Source organism: Poeciliopsis prolifica, unplaced genomic scaffold (assembly GCF_027474105.1).
Source record: "Poeciliopsis prolifica strain line A6 unplaced genomic scaffold, Auburn_PproV2 SCAFFOLD030, whole genome shotgun sequence".
In the NCBI taxonomy this organism is placed as follows: Eukaryota; Metazoa; Chordata; class Actinopteri; order Cyprinodontiformes; family Poeciliidae; genus Poeciliopsis; species Poeciliopsis prolifica.
In genome coordinates, this window is record NW_026562405.1 from 4,922,888 (window position 1) to 4,940,192 (window position 17,305).

A 17,305-nucleotide genomic window follows, 5' to 3' on the forward strand; every position below is an offset into this window, starting at 1 on the left:
TCCCTGCTCTCGCATTGATGAGTTGTTGGTGAAATAAAACATGAAGCAAGCTGGTTGATTTTTACTTTATTTAGACTGGACCAAGATTTTACAAAACCAATAAGACTCCAGTTTCAGTACGATCACAATAATTCGCTGCAAAAACACAAAATCTTACCAAGTATTTTGAGTTGATTATTTCTAGTGCAAATATCTTAGTACACAAAAAAGAAAACTAATTTATAAATAACTTTTTAGCGAGATGTAGTAGCTTATTTTCAGTCAATAAATTCTTATTAAAATATGTTGTTAATGTAATTATTTGGATTAATTATATTGTTGGAAGTCATTGGTCAAATGTCTTGTTATAACATTATTTTGCTTATAAGACATTTTTCCCATGTTAAGAGTGAAATAATCTACCAGTGGAACTAAAACTTTTTAATGATAATTAAGGAGTTATTGATTTGAAACGAGATCAGATTTCTTGCGGAAATACTGATTAGTTAGTTTTGTTTTATTTCAAGTGTACAAGGATATTTGCACTGGAAACCAGTTAAAAATAATGGGGAAGATTTTCTGATCAGTGTTCATGAGAAACGTGAAATGTAATTTTTGGAGGAAAGACTTTTCCTCTGCCTGGTTGAAATGTCTGCTGGAGGTTCAGGAGGTGGGGAAGATGAGGAAGCCGGTGAAGCTGTGGCTGGTGCTGCTCTGTGACACCACTATGCCGTTGTACCTGGTTGGCTCCACAAAAATTGTATCTCCGACTTCCAGGTCCAGAACCACCGAGCCGGACGTGACCAAGAAACCGTCGGCGCCGTCGCACAGCGTGAATTGCTCCTGGCTGCCCTTCATCAGCTTCAGACACACCTGGGTGGTGAAATCATGGTGAAACTCAGCCTGGCATCTACAGGTAAAGCAGACGGTCTGATGCAGAACATGAGACTCACTCGGGTCTTTGCTGAAACGTGGAAACTGAAGAAATACACTCCTTTGATTTTACACTGGAATGTCCCGTTTACCAGCGTCTCTCCTTGAAACTGTAGCGCCAACTCAGGCAAAATCACTCTGCAGGAGTTTAAAGCACATGTTTATTTTGTTCAAAAGTGAAATGTTGGTTCTACAGTTTGTTGGAGTAATAAAAGGTTTTTGCTTTAGAAAACAAGTTTAAGTTCATCTGTAATAGAACTTCAGAAGAGCTGCAGCTTTTTTACCAGGTTACTGCAGATAAATGGTTAGGAAAGGATGGATGGATGGATGGATGGATGGATGGATGGATGGATGGAATGTTAGAGGGTTGGATGTATTGATGTACGGTTGGGTGAAGGGTCAGACGTATTGCTGGATGGATGTAATCCTGTATGGTTAATTGGATGTATTGTTGGATGCATTGATGTATTGTTGGATGCATTGATGTATTGTTGGATGCATTGATGTATTGTTGGATGCATTGATGTATTGTTGGATGCATTGATGTATTGTTGGATGCATTGATGTATTGTTGGATGCATTGATGTATTGTTGGATGCATTGATGTATTGTTGGATGCATTGATGTATTGTTGGATGCATTGATGTATTGTTGGATGCGTTGCTGGATGTACGGTTGGATCCATGTTGGCCTCAGTAAAGCCTCCAGTCTGGATCCTGATTTCGGCTCCATCTGAACCTTTCAGTCCAGATGAACCAGAACTTCGGCCGGTTCCTCTCACCTGTTGAAGTTAATCGGCGCATTCATCTCTGCTACATTTGAAACGGCTCTCTTGTTGGAGAAGAAGTATTTCTGCTTGTTGGACAGGCTGAAGGGTTTTCCCTTCTCCCCTTTCTGCCCCGGGAATCCGGCAGGGCCCGGCAGACCCATGTCCCCCTTTATACCGGGCCGGCCCGGCGGGCCCCGCACACCTGCCACCCCTTTCTGACCCCTGATTGGCTGACCTCCTTCACCTGTTCAGGGAGGTAAACACTGATTAAATGCCTCATCGGACTGAGTGACGTTTCCCCAAAACCTTCTCCAAATCTACCAGAACTGGTGTCAATCAACTCAACTACATTTGCGCAGCAACAATTTGTGTTTTCTGCTGTCATTTTAAAGATTGCAATAAATGTTTCCAGAGGTCACGAAAGGTCAACCAGCCTCCCACCTCCTTCAAATCAGAGAAAACTGGTGACGATCAACTCGATATGCTTGTGCAGCAAAATATTTTGAGCTGCTGTTGCTTTGAAGCTTTTGATTAAAGTTCAAAGGTCAACCAGCCCCCCCACACACACATTACCCAAAATCTAACTAAATAATTGTTGTGGGGGCAACTTCACTCAGGGCTCTAATCAAAAACAGAAACGTAAAAGATGTTTGCTGAAACACCAAACTCCCTCTACTGTATCACCACAAAGTGAAAAAGATGAACTGGAGTCCAAGTTCTGTTCAGCTCACCTGGATCTCCTTTCTCCCCTTTCACACCGTCCTGTCCGTTGGGTCCGTGGCTCCCGGGGATCCCGGGGATCCCGGGGATTCCTCCGGTGCAGGACTGCATGTCCACCGGGACGATGCAGACCAAGAGAAGCAGCCATGCAGTACTGCAGCTCAGCCACTGGGGGGCCTGAACAAATACAAATAGATTAGAAATAGATTTTCACTCAAAATCATGCGACACAGTCTGAGCTTTCTCCTCTCAGCTTCGGTTCTCCTACCTGCGAACAGAACAAGTTGTGAAAAATGTGGTTGATTTTCTGCGCCGTTTTAGACTCGCAGTCTGTCTGATGACAGCGGAGGACGTGAACAAAGCCGTTCAGTCCATGGTGGCCCAAATATTAAATTAACATTAACGTTCAGATCGGCTCTTCTCTCCTTGCAGTGGAGGACGCTTTGTTTACAGCAGACGACTTCCGGTAAGCTTCATAGTCTCAAACTGGCCACATGTCACATGTTCACAATTTAAAAGGCTTCTCAATAACCGCCCGAAACCCAAAGCCTCTGTATGGAGCACATAGATTTTGCCAAATAACTCAAAATAGCAAGAATTTAGAGAGTTTTTTGTTTTGTTTTTTTAGTTTTTTTCCACATTTTCTGCTACAGCGTTCATGCTGCTTGAACTGTCCCACATTTTTTCACATTAAAACCCACATTTAAATGTATTTTATTGTGATGGAGCAATGCAAACAATATCTAGCAGATCCATCAATAAGTGGGCAAATGCAGCATTATTCCATGTTTTGCCTGCTGTCAGCAGGAATTGTAAGGCATCATGCAATTCACCATCACTGAAACTCATTTCAAATATTGAGGACAGCAGAGATGATAGAACAGACTATTTTTTTCCCAGTCTATGTATTTTTCTTAAAGCCAGTGGAAAATCACAATCCAGAGAGCTGGCCAGTTCAGAAAATTCGTCACCAATAGTTCAGCCTAAAGAGGAAGAATAATACATTTTTCACACTCCACAAAATTGATATAAAAATGTCTGAAATCTTACTCAAATATAGTAATTTCACTTTAGCCACTAATAAAGTAACATGACCTAAATTATCTTAATCTGTGCTGTAATCCAGATTATTTAGACAAACTGAGCATCAACTCATTTTAACATTTCATCTGGATTTTATGTGGAGTTTTGAGCAAATTACATTTAATTTTATCTCAGCATTAATCCAGCATCTCTTTGCTGCTTTTTCGTCAGTTTTCTGAAGGTCTGACCTTCAGGGAAGCTGCACACATCTTCATCTAGCAACGTTTTTCTTTTACGATTTGAACTTTACTTCATGTAGCACAACATTTTATAAAATATGAGTCTCACCATTTGCAGTAATGATGTCCGTCGTCCTGCGGTGCAGTAGTAAGACGATGTAAAGTTGTCCTGCTATGCAGAATCGGAAAGAAAACATGAAGTGAAACTGAAGAGAGCAAAAATCCCTCTGCTGGTGTCATTGAAGCATTAAAGCAGTTTTTAGGATACAACATAGACTTTCACTGTAGGAAGCTGGGAAAATAATGACTTAAAACGTGTTAAATATTAATTTATCACCTGGAGAACACTTTATTTAATTTAAATAAATCCAAAGTTTAAAGTCAGACTCCTGGTCCAGTTCTGGACTTTACAACCTGCCTGGTGTTTTTAAATCCTGACAGTTTCCACAACGCCACGCTAAGTTATCATACTTTTCCACCCTTCATCGCATTAGGATAAAAAATAAATGTTTTAATGCATTTTTATTTGGATTTAATATCACAGACCGAAACAAAGTAGTACAACTAAATGACATGAAAGGAATATCTTTCTCTTTTTTTGCACGGTGGTGCAGTTGGTAGCACTGTTGCCTTGCAGCCAGAAGGTTTGATTCTCCGGGTTCTCTTATGGTTCTCTCCGGGTTCTCTTCAGGTTCTCTCCGGGTTCTCTTCAGGTTCTCTTCGGGTTCTCTCCAGGTTCTCTCCGGGTCCTTTCCGGGTTCTCTTCTGGTTCTCCGGTTTCCTCCCTCAGTCCAAAAACATGACTGTCAGGTTAATTGGTCTCTCTAAAAGGTGAGTGATGGCCACCAGAACCCATCCAGATCCCACCAGGAGACCATGGATGGATTGAGGAAAATTTTTCTGATTAAGATTCAACAACCTCACTCTGATACCCTTAAATAAAAACCAGAGCAACAATTGAATCCAGAAGCCGCTTAATTAATATTGTAGAAAACGAGGAGCGTAAACGATGTTTGGATTAACATCGTTTAACTTCTCCACTCTAATCCCATTGGGTAGTTTCATTACAAATGCTTAATGATGACATCAGAAACACGTGGATTAAACTTAATCAAAAATAGTCAATGCTGGTGAATGTAGAAAATTAATGAATATGTTCAGGGGTCGACCAAACCAGGGAGGGATTGTTTTGATCCAGCTGGTAATTACACATTATTAACTGTGAGGTTCCTCAAGGTTCCAACCTGGGCCCACTTTTATTAACAGTCTGTCCCTCCTAACATGTCCCTCTGCTCAAACAAAAACAAAACAGAGACATAAAATTAATAGGATAATTAACAGATAAAACAAAATAAATTTCCCTTCAGTTATCCTGCAGACTAACTTTCATTAGTTTATTTTTTTACATGTCACTTTCCAACATCTTGATTCAATTCTCATTTTTTAAAGTGACACAGGAGCCAAAAACTAAAGGAAAACTTAAAAACACCTTCAGAGCAGCAGAAAGACTTGATGAGATCATTTGAGGGGCGTCAGGGAAACTGGCTGCTTGGAAACGAGGGTTTGAATGGAGACTTTTGCACGATGCACAGAAACACACAAAGTGTCCCTGCAGAGTCAAAATGGTCACTTTTTATTTTCCTCTGGTTTGTTTCACTGCCAGCTCCAGTGAAACTTAACACTTAATCTGATCCATGAGGTCAAAAATTCAGTTCTAGTTCAAAACACATTTACATATTCATATTGTTTTTGTCCTTTGTGGTTTGGTTGAGAAAACCAACCCAGAATGAAAAATGAAAAAGAGGATCTGAGCACAAGAGAAGCTGACCGAGCAGCTTATTTATTGATATAAAAATATTGTAGCTTGATTCTGCTGACGATATTAAATCAATTGTGGAACAGATACTGAGATCCATGCAGATCCATTTCTGTGTTTCAGTGAATCTGGACAGGAAGTTCAGAAAAACGGAACAAAATGTGAAATGTTTGGTTTTATATCTGCCCTTTATTGCTTCATCATCACTTCTTTATCACCAACTTCCTGTTTAAATATTTCACTTCTGTGTCCACAAACAAAAGATTGCAAAATTACTGAATCAGAATGTTGGGAGGTGAAGCATCAACACTTCCAACGTTTAATCTTCCCCATCCTGAACTCATCATGTTAAATACACAAAACGTCCTGCACACCAGAAAACAACTCTTCTTCTTCTTTTGCATTATAAAACATCACATTCCATAATTTTCATTATTTTGATTTTAGAGTTGGTTATAATACAGTTATAAAATAAGACCAACTAACACAAAACACCATCAATAAAATGCTTGTATTATGGGGTTGATTGTAAAATTACAGTAAAACTTAGCAGGAAAACTGTAGATTGTTTTATTTTCACCTCTTCAATCAAACATTTGTAAATGTCACAGTTCCAACTAAACATGAATGTAGGTTGAAGTGCTTTGGGATCCACTGGATAAAGCGCTATAATTACTGGCAATTTAGCTTTTAAACTTTTAGTTAAACGATAAATGTTTCTGTTGAAGCTACATTAAATGTTTAATGTAGCTTCTCCAAATTAGACAAATTGTTGTCAATCAAGTCGACTTCCTTTGTGTTGGTTTGTGCAGCAATATTTTTTGTTTGTGTTGCTTTTGCTTTGAAAATATAAATAAAAGTCTAAAGGTCAATAGGTCAAACGTCCCCCTACATTAGTCAAATCTAACAAAATTAGTGTCAAAGTCTAGTTGTCTGCTTGTGCTGCTTTTGGTTAGAAAATATTGATGATAACCTCTAATGACCTACAGAAACATTTTCATTAATATCTTTGAAATGATAGCAGCACAAACGTTTGATTTATTAGATTTTAATAGATTTGAAGATGAAGGTGGAGGATCTCCACTCAGGTAAAGGTCTCAGGTGTTTGCAGATAAATAAAACTTCTCTCTTCTTCTGGTAAATCAAAATATTTAGTTCCAACTGGAATCAGAAATGAACTCAATGAGAAATCTTAGAGTTTTTGTTGCCACTCTCTGTTCATAATTTATAAGAATGATGAGTTAAAATACAAAAATAAAGGAATGAAAGAAATGGGACAGGTTTAGGTTTGAGCAGAAAATCTTTTACTGGTGACACAAAAGTGATAAAAATCCAACCGAGGAAATGAATTAAACTGAAAAACATTCTCAACATCTGTTTGGGTTTTCAGTAAAATCTGAACAGGTTCATGCTGCAGGTCAGTAAGGGTGCAGCAGAAACCCAGAGAAGATGCTGAAGCCGTTTCCTCTTCCTGTCATCCCTCTGTGCTCCCGGGTCTCCAGCCAGACCTCCTGACCCTGAGACACGTAGACGGCCAGCCCGCCCGACGTCACCTGGAACCAGAGGAGACCTCAGTCTGACTGCTTCATGTGCATCAAGGGAAATCAATACGCTGGTAGTTTCTTGATTTGCAGAAAAACCAGATTAATTCCCAAACAACAGAAGTTTAACAGAGTTCAGCAATAATTCAGACATCAGAGTAAATGTCGGCATCTTGCTCAGGCTTTGAGGGTTACAGATGCGGTGTTTTTGGGAAATTGTAGTTGGCGATTTTACACTTTGTGTCATTCAACACGTTGAAATGACGCAAAATGTTTTATGGAGCCAAATGCAAAACAAAAACAAACCATCATCCTCCCACTGCTTCCTGACGTCTTCTTCAGCGTTTCTGCCAGTAGTAACATGACTCTTGAAAAACCTCCTCATCCTTATAACTTTTGAGTTTTTTCAAAATTGCTGTTTCCGTTAAGCAAATGTATTTTTGTAATTTCAATCTGTGCAATAATAAGGGAAAGCAGACGCTGACGGGATTTCAGCAGGGATGGTTCAGGACGGTTCCTCTCAGGACTGGATTTTGAATAGAAAAGACAAACTGAAGAGTCGCCTCCCACTCTGACCTGTTTTTTGCGGCGAAGGTCACAAAACGACGTCAGCAGGTTGTTGTCGAGCTTCAGCAGCACGCAGAGTTTTTCATCCAGAGACGCGTGATACACGAAGTAGTACATCCCCGACACCCGACACCTGCAGCCCAACACCAGCAAAGGCAGGAGGGAGAGATTCTTAAACCTCGTTTGGAAAAATCGAATTGAAAGCAGAGTTTGAAATGCTCACCTGAAGTGTCCCGTGTCTGTGTTGAAGTCATTCTGGATGTTCGTTATGACTTTAGAGAACCGAATTGTGCTGCTTTTGCCAGGATACACAGACGTTGCTCTGGCCACACTGAAGGCCGCCTTCTGCTGATCCGCAGCCGACCTGCAGAAAACAGGAAGGTTCTGGTTCTGAAGCTGACAAATCAACTTTTTCTTACCAGATTTTATTCAGCGAGTGACAGAATTAATGCAATGCTATGTTTATTTCCTCATTCGACTTGGTTTAGGCCACATGTTTCCTCGCCTCCAGTGCTTTTCTGGTGGAGGTCTGTTCTGGCTAAAACAAGGTTGTTCCACCCTGCAGTCACCCTGTGCTTGACCAGGAAGTGAAAATCTGATGTGATTTTCAGGCTCCTTTGATAATTAATGTGACTTTAATGCGTAGCTTTAGATGAAAATAAGCTCCCTGTTATAAAATAGAAACAGACTTTATTTTCCCACAACAAAAGTTTAACAACAGCTTAAAAGTTTTCAAAACAATTTATAAACAACAAGACTGCAATAATGATGAAAGTAATAATAATTAATAATAATGAAGCTTGAATCTGATTTAATTGTTGAATTAGACCATTTGGTCTTTAAACAGCTTTAAAATAAACTTTGCTGTTAATTTGCTTTAAAAATAAACTGAAATACAAAAAAATTCTTAATATTTTTCAAAGGGGTTTAATTCATCAATGCACTGCAATATAATAAAATTCAGATTAAAGACTTTAAGTGTTTGGTGGCTTTGGCAGATTTCTTCCTTCTCATTTTCTGGCTGAACTCATTTTCTGGCTGAAATTTTACACTTTAATCTTTTTCTGAATGTTTTATTTTTAAGCTAATTTAAGGTTCTGTTTCTGCATTGAAACTCCTGCATATAAAATAAATATTTTAACTATTTTAAATCATTGAGGTGTTTGTAATGTTGATTATTTATCTTTCTCTTGTAAAGTTTTATAAAAATGAGATTTATTATTATTTTTGCTTGTCAGAGTTGTTGTACCCAGCTTCTCCTGGATCTCCTGGAAGCCCAGGAATCCCTTCGCTGCCCGGTTCTCCTGGTTCCCCTGACGGGCCTCGTTTGCCAGGCGGTCCCGCCAGGCCTGGTTCCCCCTTCAGGCCCTTCTGGGGCCCCAGGCTGCCGGTCCGTTCTGCTCCTGGTGAACGACAGTAAGTGGAGGTTTTCATTTTATTGTTTCTTCAGAGAACCTGGACCAGATCGGTGCTGCTCCACTACAATCTCATACTGAGAAATACATTTTTAAAATATATTAAACTAGAAACAGAAATTAACCTGGTTTTTATATATTATTAAATATTATTAAATGTTATTAAATATTTTTGGTGACCAAAAATATTTAATTTTTCTCTTAAAATGAGTTAGGCAAACCAGATTATGTGTACAGAAATGAAGAGAAAGTTGTTTTATATTCATTTAAAATTGATAATAATTTAAAATATCTGTGCACTTTAACTGTTTAATTGAACTCCAGTTCGTTTGGTGAATTGTGAATGTGGAACTGAACTCTGGACCTGCAGACCTCGGTCTCGGTTCAGCTGAAGTGAACTCTGGTTCAGTTTGAATGCATGTGTGAACGTTAAGCAGACTGGCTCCAAAAGCAGGAAGTGGACTACAACCCAGGGCATTCTGGGTACATACAGCCAACACAAACCCACTAGTTTAGCGTTAGCGGGAGAAATGGCTCGTAGCCAAAGACAAAAAGAGAAATCCTACAATAATCTGATAAAACTCCATTTTCAGGTTTTCACGTCGTTTCCTTTAGTGGGTTTTGGTGCATTTAGACACAAAAATGATTTAGACCCAATTATTCACCACGTTGTGGTATTTTGGTTCATTGCATCAAAATCCATTGGTATAGATTAAAATGTTCGGCTGTAATGTGAAGAAATAAGAAAGTTTCAGCGGCATTAGTTAATCACCATAAAACATAAATTAATATCTCAACATGAAAACCATCAAAACCATATTAAACCACATTAAACCGGATCTGACAACGAAAGATCAAACATGACAAACGCTTTGGAAAATCTACCTGGATCTCCTTTCTCTCCTTTCTGCCCGTCGCGGCCGTCTCTACCGGGAAGTCCAGGAATACCTGAGGATGCACAAAACGTCACAGAAACCCCCGACAAACAGTCCATCCTGATGTGCAAACATCCATACACACCTGGCATCCCTGGCATTGCTGGACATGTCTCCATGGCGACCAGAGGAGGTCCAGCCAATGAGAGCAGAGCTCCCGCAAGGAGGAAACAACGGAGGAGCATGAAGCTAACGAGGAGAAGACCAGAGGAGAGGGGTCAGATATGTGAAAATGAAATATAATTAGAAAATCAGGTCAAAGGAGAAAATAACAGGAAATATTCAAGAAAAAACAGGGAGAAGGGAATTAAGAAGGAGACGCAGTGAAAAGTCTGACAAAACCTGAGAAACTTAATAAAGGAGATAACCATAAAACCAAAAATCAGCATTAAAATAAATTCACTGAGGATCCAAAACATACCCGAGGGACTGAAAACCAAACTGAAGAGAAGCTCCGAGTCCTGCAGCGGCCGGACGAGGAAGTCAGCACAAAGTCGTGTGAGGAAAGATTTCTGAGCCGACAGTTCTGCATTTCTGGGAGGGTTCAGACGGCCACAGAGATCCAGAGACAGAACCGAGTCCCAACAGCAAACCAGTCACTTCCCAGACCCGGGAAATCGACTTAAACTTCACAAAATACTCAACATCCAGAACATTCAGAGACGGTTTGGACCTCATCAGAACCACAGGAGGGAATAAGAGTCATCGTGTCTGTTTGTTTTTATTATTGCTCAACAGGTCTTGCCATATTTGCTTTTTTTATCTTCCATTAATCAGAAAAGTGAAGGAAAAATCAACAGTGAAACCATGACGACAAACATGGTTCCATGGTTTCCACAGTACTGAGACTGGTCTAGTCAAAGTGTTCAATGACATCCATATAAACATGGGAGTGTGGAAGAACCAGTGCTGGTTCTGTTGGACCTCAGTGCAGCTTTTCACACCGTTGACTTTCACATTAGTTGGTCCAGAGCTCAGCCAGGTCCAGTCAGACACGAGGAGCTGAGATTTCTTTGTTTCAATAGGAAACTTCTCATCAAAGTGGACAGAAGTCATGCGGGGTTCCCCAAGGCTCAGTCCTGGACCTCCGTGATTCAGTAACTACATGAACATCTACCTCATGATGTCACCAGGTGACTCAGAACCAATCACTGGATAAATGTTGAGAACAGACAAACAGCTGAACAGAAACAGAACTGAAGGTTTTATCTTTGGACCCAAAGAGGAGTGAGCAAGAGTCAACGCACAGCTTCAGTTATTACAGCTGGAGGCTAAAGATCAGGCTGAACTCTGACCTGGACATTCAGAGACACATAAAGACAGTTACAAAGTCAGTCTTCTATCACTTGAAGAACTGGATCGGAGGACTAGTGTCCCAACATTAGAAACTCAGCCACACATTTATGTTTAGCTGCATTTATTACTGCAGCAGTGATAATGTCATTGTTATAAGTTGATTATATTGTTTGTTACTATGGTTTCTCAGTTTTTGTCTTTTTCTCTCTCGTTTCTTGTCGTTCATTCTCTCCTCTGTTCTCATTTTCTTTATTTCCTTTTAACTCTTTACCTCTCTTCTTTATTTGTTTTGTTTTCTTCCCTTTGTTTTCTGTCTCTGTGTCTGTTGTATTTTAGGTTAAGTATAACATTTTTGAATTATACATGCAATATTATACACAGTAATACTCCAAGATCTGTGGAATATCACAGCAAAAACTGTAATACTCCACTCGTGAAAGTAAATCTGTTTCTGATTGTTGCACTGTTGAAAAAAAGTCTCTAGTTTGCGGTGAAATACTTGCAGCCAGGTGAGCCAGAATTTTACTGTGTAAATACGGGTTTTACTGTATTTAAAAGATTTCACATATAAATATGGTAACATTTTATAAAATCTGTTTTTATACGGTGAAATTCTGGCGACTGCAGCTGCTGGTTTTAGAAATGTTTTTTTTACAGTGTAAAGTATCAAACAGGGCACATAAAAAATGTGAAAAAGATATTTCCAGTATTATTATGTCCAACAATGATACTAATATTGATGTTTTTCTCAGTTACGTTAAATTCTTTGTTTTATTTCATCTTATTCCTAAAACAGAGAAGCTAAGCTAATGACCAAAGTCTTTTTTATTCTCTGGAGCTTTGGGCCGACTCCGGTTCGGTTTTGTTTCAGCCTGTAAAGGATTGAGAAACACTGGAGCTCCACTGTGACAGCAGGCAAAGGTCACTTCAGGCACAATGATCCAGAAAGAGGATGTGCAGAAACCCGACTTGTTTCGTTTCCTTCACACAGTTAAAGTTATGAACTCAAGTTTGGGCGGCTGCTGATCACAGCTCAAAAATGGCAAAATTTATGTTTTCAAAATCAATTTTAAAAAATGGAAAATCTAATGTGCAACACAAAGTATTCAAGGTTTAACTTTTAATTAATTTCTTTAGGAATAGGGACTAAAAACATCCTGCGACAGCCTTTTAATATGCTTGGAAAAATAAAGCCAGAGTGAATCACAAACTGTTCCACAAAAGAAAAAAAGACAGAAAAGAGAAAAATAATTTAGATTCTTTTATATTTTTTTTTATCCAGCAAACATTAAAGAGCCTTTTTTGTTTTAAGTCTACAAAGAATTGCAGAGATCTGACTGCTTTGCTTATTTCATTACAATATGGTGTGGTAAGTGTGTTTTATTATAATTATTTTCTAAAGAAACAAAAAGCATTTTGTGGCACTTGGAGTGGTTGCAACAGTATTCCCAAACGTTTAGACACCTCTCCATGAAATGATGAACTTCAGGCTCGGAGTCAGAGGTTATTAAAAATCCATCAGCTCTAAAATGAGTAAATATGAAAACATTTCAGAAACTGACATCAAAGATGGTTAAATGTCGCAGGAGGAGGACTCGGCTAGTTTTATTATGAGTTTGAGAAGATCAGGAAGCCGTTGAAGATGATCAGTTTTTCTCTGACGTCTCTTGCGTCGGCGTCTTTCTGGATCTGCAGGCTTTGCTGCTGGTCTCTGTAGGACTCCAGCCAGACTTTCTGTCCCGCCGTCAGCTCCAACACGACTCCACCGGACAGAACCTGGAAAAAACACAGCTCATCACATCACGGCTGAGAAGAAACGCTCCGGCTCTCTGCTGGCCGTAGGGCTTTTATCCAAAGACAAATGTCACGTTTTAGAGGCAGAAAAAACGTAAATCCTGACATATGAAGCATAAACATGTCACAGGGTGAAAACTTTAGTATGTATTTATCAGTTGAGGACATAAAAATTAACACAGATATAAGAAGCTGGAAGAAAGATAACAAGAGAAAAGGAGAAGTTGTTTTAAAAGCCACCATGTAACTTTTATAAAAACAATTTGTTCTCTTATTTGTTGAAACATGTTGTACCAGTTTGATAATCTGTGAAAACATTGAGCTCCTACTGGTAACTAGAAATAACTAATCAGAGCTAGGAGGCGGGTCTTGGCGCTGTCAATCAAGCTCTTGTGCATGCTTCCTCAGTTTTTGCAGTTTCTCTCAATCAGCAGAACCTTTCCTCGATGCTAAGGCTAGTTAGCATACCCACCGATGACAGCTCATACATGTTTTCTTGTAAGGTGTCTGACCCCCTTTAGCACTTGCTAAGTGCATTCATGAGGATTATTGACAGCGCTAAGACCCTCCTCCTGGCTCTCATTGGTTGTTTTTGGTCAGGAGCGGTAAATTTATTCAGATAGGAATAATAGTACTGGGAGGAGATCGATCTTTTACATCTTTCTCATATTGTCCCGTCACAAATGTGTAGAAAACAAATTTTCTTTAAATAAAAGTTACATACTGCAGCTTTAAGGCGTTTTATTCGATGTAATTTGGACTCTTACCTGATCAGAGTTCCTAACGTTTTCATCACAAAACACTATTTTCTCAGCTTCTCCTTCTTTGACTAAAGCCAGGCACATACTGACCTAAAAACACATGCAGACGTTCAACAACATATTCTTACAGCGTTTTAGCCAAAGTTGCAGTGTAACAAATCAGTGGAGGCTTACCTTGGCAACGGAGTGGAAGGTGAAGTAATAAAAACCAGGTGTTCTGCAGGTGAAGATGCCGGTGTTTATGTCGAAACTGTTGCCAGTGTTGACGATGGCCTCCTGATAAGTTATTTTCTGACAGGAAACAAATGTCACTTTCAGCTTCAGTCATGACTATTATACTAATAAATCATGTAGAAATGTGGCCTTTAGCAAACCTGGTTGAAAGGTGGATATTTGGCGACATTTCTCTTCACAGAGAAAGCGGCGGGAGTTCCCTGATTGGACAAACTTTGTCCTGAAAACACAGAAACATTCATTAAGCCAGCAGTGTCCAAACTTTTTGTTATGTGGGCCAGAATAATTCCAGCCCAAAAAACCTCTGATCACAGAACGATTTAAATAAAATCAATTAATTCTGTCTGTTTTTTCTCTTGTATAAAATGTGGATCCAACACTTGAAAAAGATTTTTTTATGTTGTTATAATATTAATTCACTTCTTCAGAGTCTTTGTAGATCATGATGGGCGTTGCAGGACAGATCTGCTGTAGCAGTCTGTGCTACAAAGAAACCTCTGACTGAAGTCACTTTGTTCTCTCATGAAATTCTTCTCAAATTCTTTTTGAACAAAACTATTCTGTTATAAGAATTCAGTTTCTTTCAAAAACCTCCCTATATTTAATCAAGTTTAATAAATTAAATAAAAGCTGATTTACGGTTATTAAAATAATTTATATTGTTGGTTATAATTTTACCCTGATTGCCTAGAAAAAGTTTGCATTTGAATCATTCTTGAATTGCAGAAAAAGAACCTGCTGAGCCCGGTTCTATTGAGCGCCAATAGAACCGGGCTCAGCAGGTTTTCTGGGGGAAACCTGAAACATTTCTGTCCAAATAACTGAAATCAGCCTCCATTTCCTCCTGTTGAGTTATTTTCTCTGTGAACTTTGTGCCTGTCAGAGTGTTTGTTGTAGCGTCGTTGTGTGTGCAGCGGACTGTAGATTACCGGCGTTGCGGTTTACCCCCGCTGGACCGGGTGGACCAGGCCGGCCGGCCGCTCCTGCTGCTCCCACATTACCACGGTAACCCTGTGGACCAATCGGCCCGTGTGGCCCCGAGTTTCCTTTGTCCCCTTTCAGCCGCAGCAGCATGTTTGGATCCACTTGGTCGTCCACCCAGACAGCTGAGGAAAAAGTGAATAGAGCAAAAACAGGGATTGTTCTAGAAGTTGCAGCGTTACCCAGAAGGCAACAGTGCAAACCCTGAAGTTCAGACACAGCTGCAGAAATCATTTAATGCGTGGTCATTGATCAAACTAAAGGTTTCAACTCTGTGCAGCTTTGTTCAGTCCAGTGACAGAAGTGTGTTTAATACACATAAAGACGTAACGTAGTCATAAACTCAGAAATATTTAGAATCCGTCAATAATCGATATTGATAAAGTTATGAAATTACATATTTTAGAAAAACTTAAAGGTGATTTATTATGCTTCTTTGAACAGGTTAGGATAGATGTATCTTCATTACGTTTCTTGCACAAAATCATTTTCAGATAATGAGATTTTAATCTGCTCAGCTATGTTTTAGGGCGTCCTGTCACTTTAAACCTGCAGCTGGCCACGCCCCTCAACTCAACGTTTGCTCTCGCATTTAAAAATGGCTGCAAACAGAATCACGATCATACAACAGTACATGTTTGAAAAGCAGAAGTGGAGCCAGAATGTAGAAAGGGGTTTCTGTTTGGTAAATCAACAACAAAACGTACGTCTTTTCCAGCAGCCATTGTAACAGGCTGTGCTCATTTTCCAGACATCAAAAAGCAATAACTTATTCCCAGCTAGTGTTTTTTTTAAGTGCTTAGTTTGTTGTTAGTAGCAGAAGGAATCCAAGTGGAAGTAAAAAACATGTAAACTAAGAATTTTGCATAAAATTCCAGCATGACTTGGGTTTCAGCAGGAAGATGTTACCTGGCTCTCCCTTCTGGCCTTTCATCCCAGCCAGCCCGTCTCGTCCAGGAGGTCCAAGTTCTCCTGGACGTCCGTTACAGTTCACATCGCATTCGACGGTTGACAGCAGCAAAGCAACAACGGACAGAACTGCACAGACAAAATCAGCTCCCATGGCTCCAAACGCTGGGGAGAGACAACAGGAAACAGGCAGGGCGATGAAACGTCTTGGTTTCACATTAAACTTTATATTAAAGTTTAACGTTAAAAGAAACGTGTCTACAGAAAGCAGCAGCCAACATGTTATCAGATTACTTTTGATTTAGGGCTTATGTTGCATATGACAAAAACAATTCATGCTATAAAACTATAAAAACTTTACAGTTAAAGTAATAATTACAGAAGAAAAATCTCATCCTTAAATTGTGAAAAACAGATAAATTTATCCAAACTTAACATTTTGGTTTTGACACAAAATGGAAATTAAGAGCTTCTGTAAGAAGGAATGCAAATTTATACTATTTATTTAAGAAACAAAGAAAAATACCAGAAAGTAACATTTTTTCTTTTGAGTGTCAGTATATTTTTTTCTATCCAATAGAGGAAGTTATTTCTTTAAAGTCAAGCAGCAGTGTTGTTGCAAATGGATGAAATGCATAAAAACTTATATCCAAAGCTTTTCTTCAAAATGTTTGCCCGTTTTAATAATCTTAATGTTCAGAGTCAGGAGAAACCATCTTACCGGCGGAGCTCTTCCAGGTTCGGAGGAGCAGCATCAGATGATATTTCCTCTTTATTGAACTGAAGATTTGCTGACTTACTGAGATCTGCAGACATGCTCACGTAGCACAAACACCCAGACAAGAGGAAGAAAATGAAACCCAAGAAGAAGAACCACCCAGAGCTGCTGCATTAAGATGTAATTAAAAATGGGTTTTAGCTCCTGCAGTCCTGAAATAAACTGCTTAATTCTGTTTATAATCAGTTTTTTCCTTGAGAAAAATCCCATCTTTGATTCACATCTAAAAACCTTCCGGCCGAAACCTCAGGACATTTGGAATAAAGCCTCAAATCAGTCTGCAACTTTATTTGTGCACAAAAGAAATTTTCTAACTTAAGACCCTTTAAAACGGAACAATCTAATTTTGTAATGTTTGACTTCTCAATCAAAACAGTTTATAGGCAAAAAAACAGAAACACTTTAAACATGAATTATTTAGATATTCCTGTGAAACATCATTATCCCAGCAGAGCCTCTTGAAAGCTTTCAAATTAGCTGTAAATTTTAAGAGCTGTGGCGCCCCCATCTGGTCGATAATATAATATCGACCAGTCAACATATTATCTGGTCAATAATATAAGAATAACATTACAACAAAAAAATCATAGTAACAAAAATATATATACAGTCAAA

General features: G+C 39.0%; 3 protein-coding genes across 3 annotated transcripts; all 3 read right to left on the bottom strand.

Moving 5' to 3' along the window:
• Positions 1-51: 51 nt before the first annotated feature.
• LOC129372718 (complement C1q subcomponent subunit B-like) lies at positions 52-3,869 on the bottom strand. Its single transcript, XM_055050175.1, has 5 exons — positions 3,773-3,869; positions 2,413-2,578; positions 1,694-1,925; positions 933-1,050; positions 52-852 (listed from the first exon to the last, which is right to left on the bottom strand). The coding sequence occupies exons 1-5, from the start codon at positions 3,773-3,775 to the stop codon at positions 643-645; spliced, it is 729 nt and encodes a 242-aa protein (XP_054906150.1). The 5' UTR covers positions 3,776-3,869; the 3' UTR covers positions 52-642.
• Positions 3,870-6,760: 2,891 nt separating this feature from the next.
• On the bottom strand, positions 6,761-10,471 carry LOC129372720 (complement C1q subcomponent subunit C-like). Its single transcript, XM_055050177.1, has 7 exons — positions 10,359-10,471; positions 10,023-10,126; positions 9,888-9,950; positions 8,837-8,990; positions 7,811-7,951; positions 7,597-7,720; positions 6,761-7,032 (listed from the first exon to the last, which is right to left on the bottom strand). Exons 2-7 carry the CDS (start codon positions 10,120-10,122, stop codon positions 6,898-6,900), a joined length of 717 nt encoding a protein of 238 aa, XP_054906152.1. The 5' UTR covers positions 10,123-10,126; positions 10,359-10,471; the 3' UTR covers positions 6,761-6,897.
• Positions 10,472-12,481: 2,010 nt separating this feature from the next.
• LOC129372717 (complement C1q subcomponent subunit A-like) lies at positions 12,482-17,199 on the bottom strand. The gene is made up of 7 exons (XM_055050174.1): positions 16,634-17,199; positions 15,913-16,077; positions 14,952-15,128; positions 14,163-14,242; positions 13,963-14,079; positions 13,795-13,878; positions 12,482-13,009 (listed from the first exon to the last, which is right to left on the bottom strand). The coding sequence occupies exons 1-7, from the start codon at positions 16,665-16,667 to the stop codon at positions 12,842-12,844; spliced, it is 825 nt and encodes a 274-aa protein (XP_054906149.1). The 5' UTR covers positions 16,668-17,199; the 3' UTR covers positions 12,482-12,841.
• Positions 17,200-17,305: the final 106 nt, after the last annotated feature.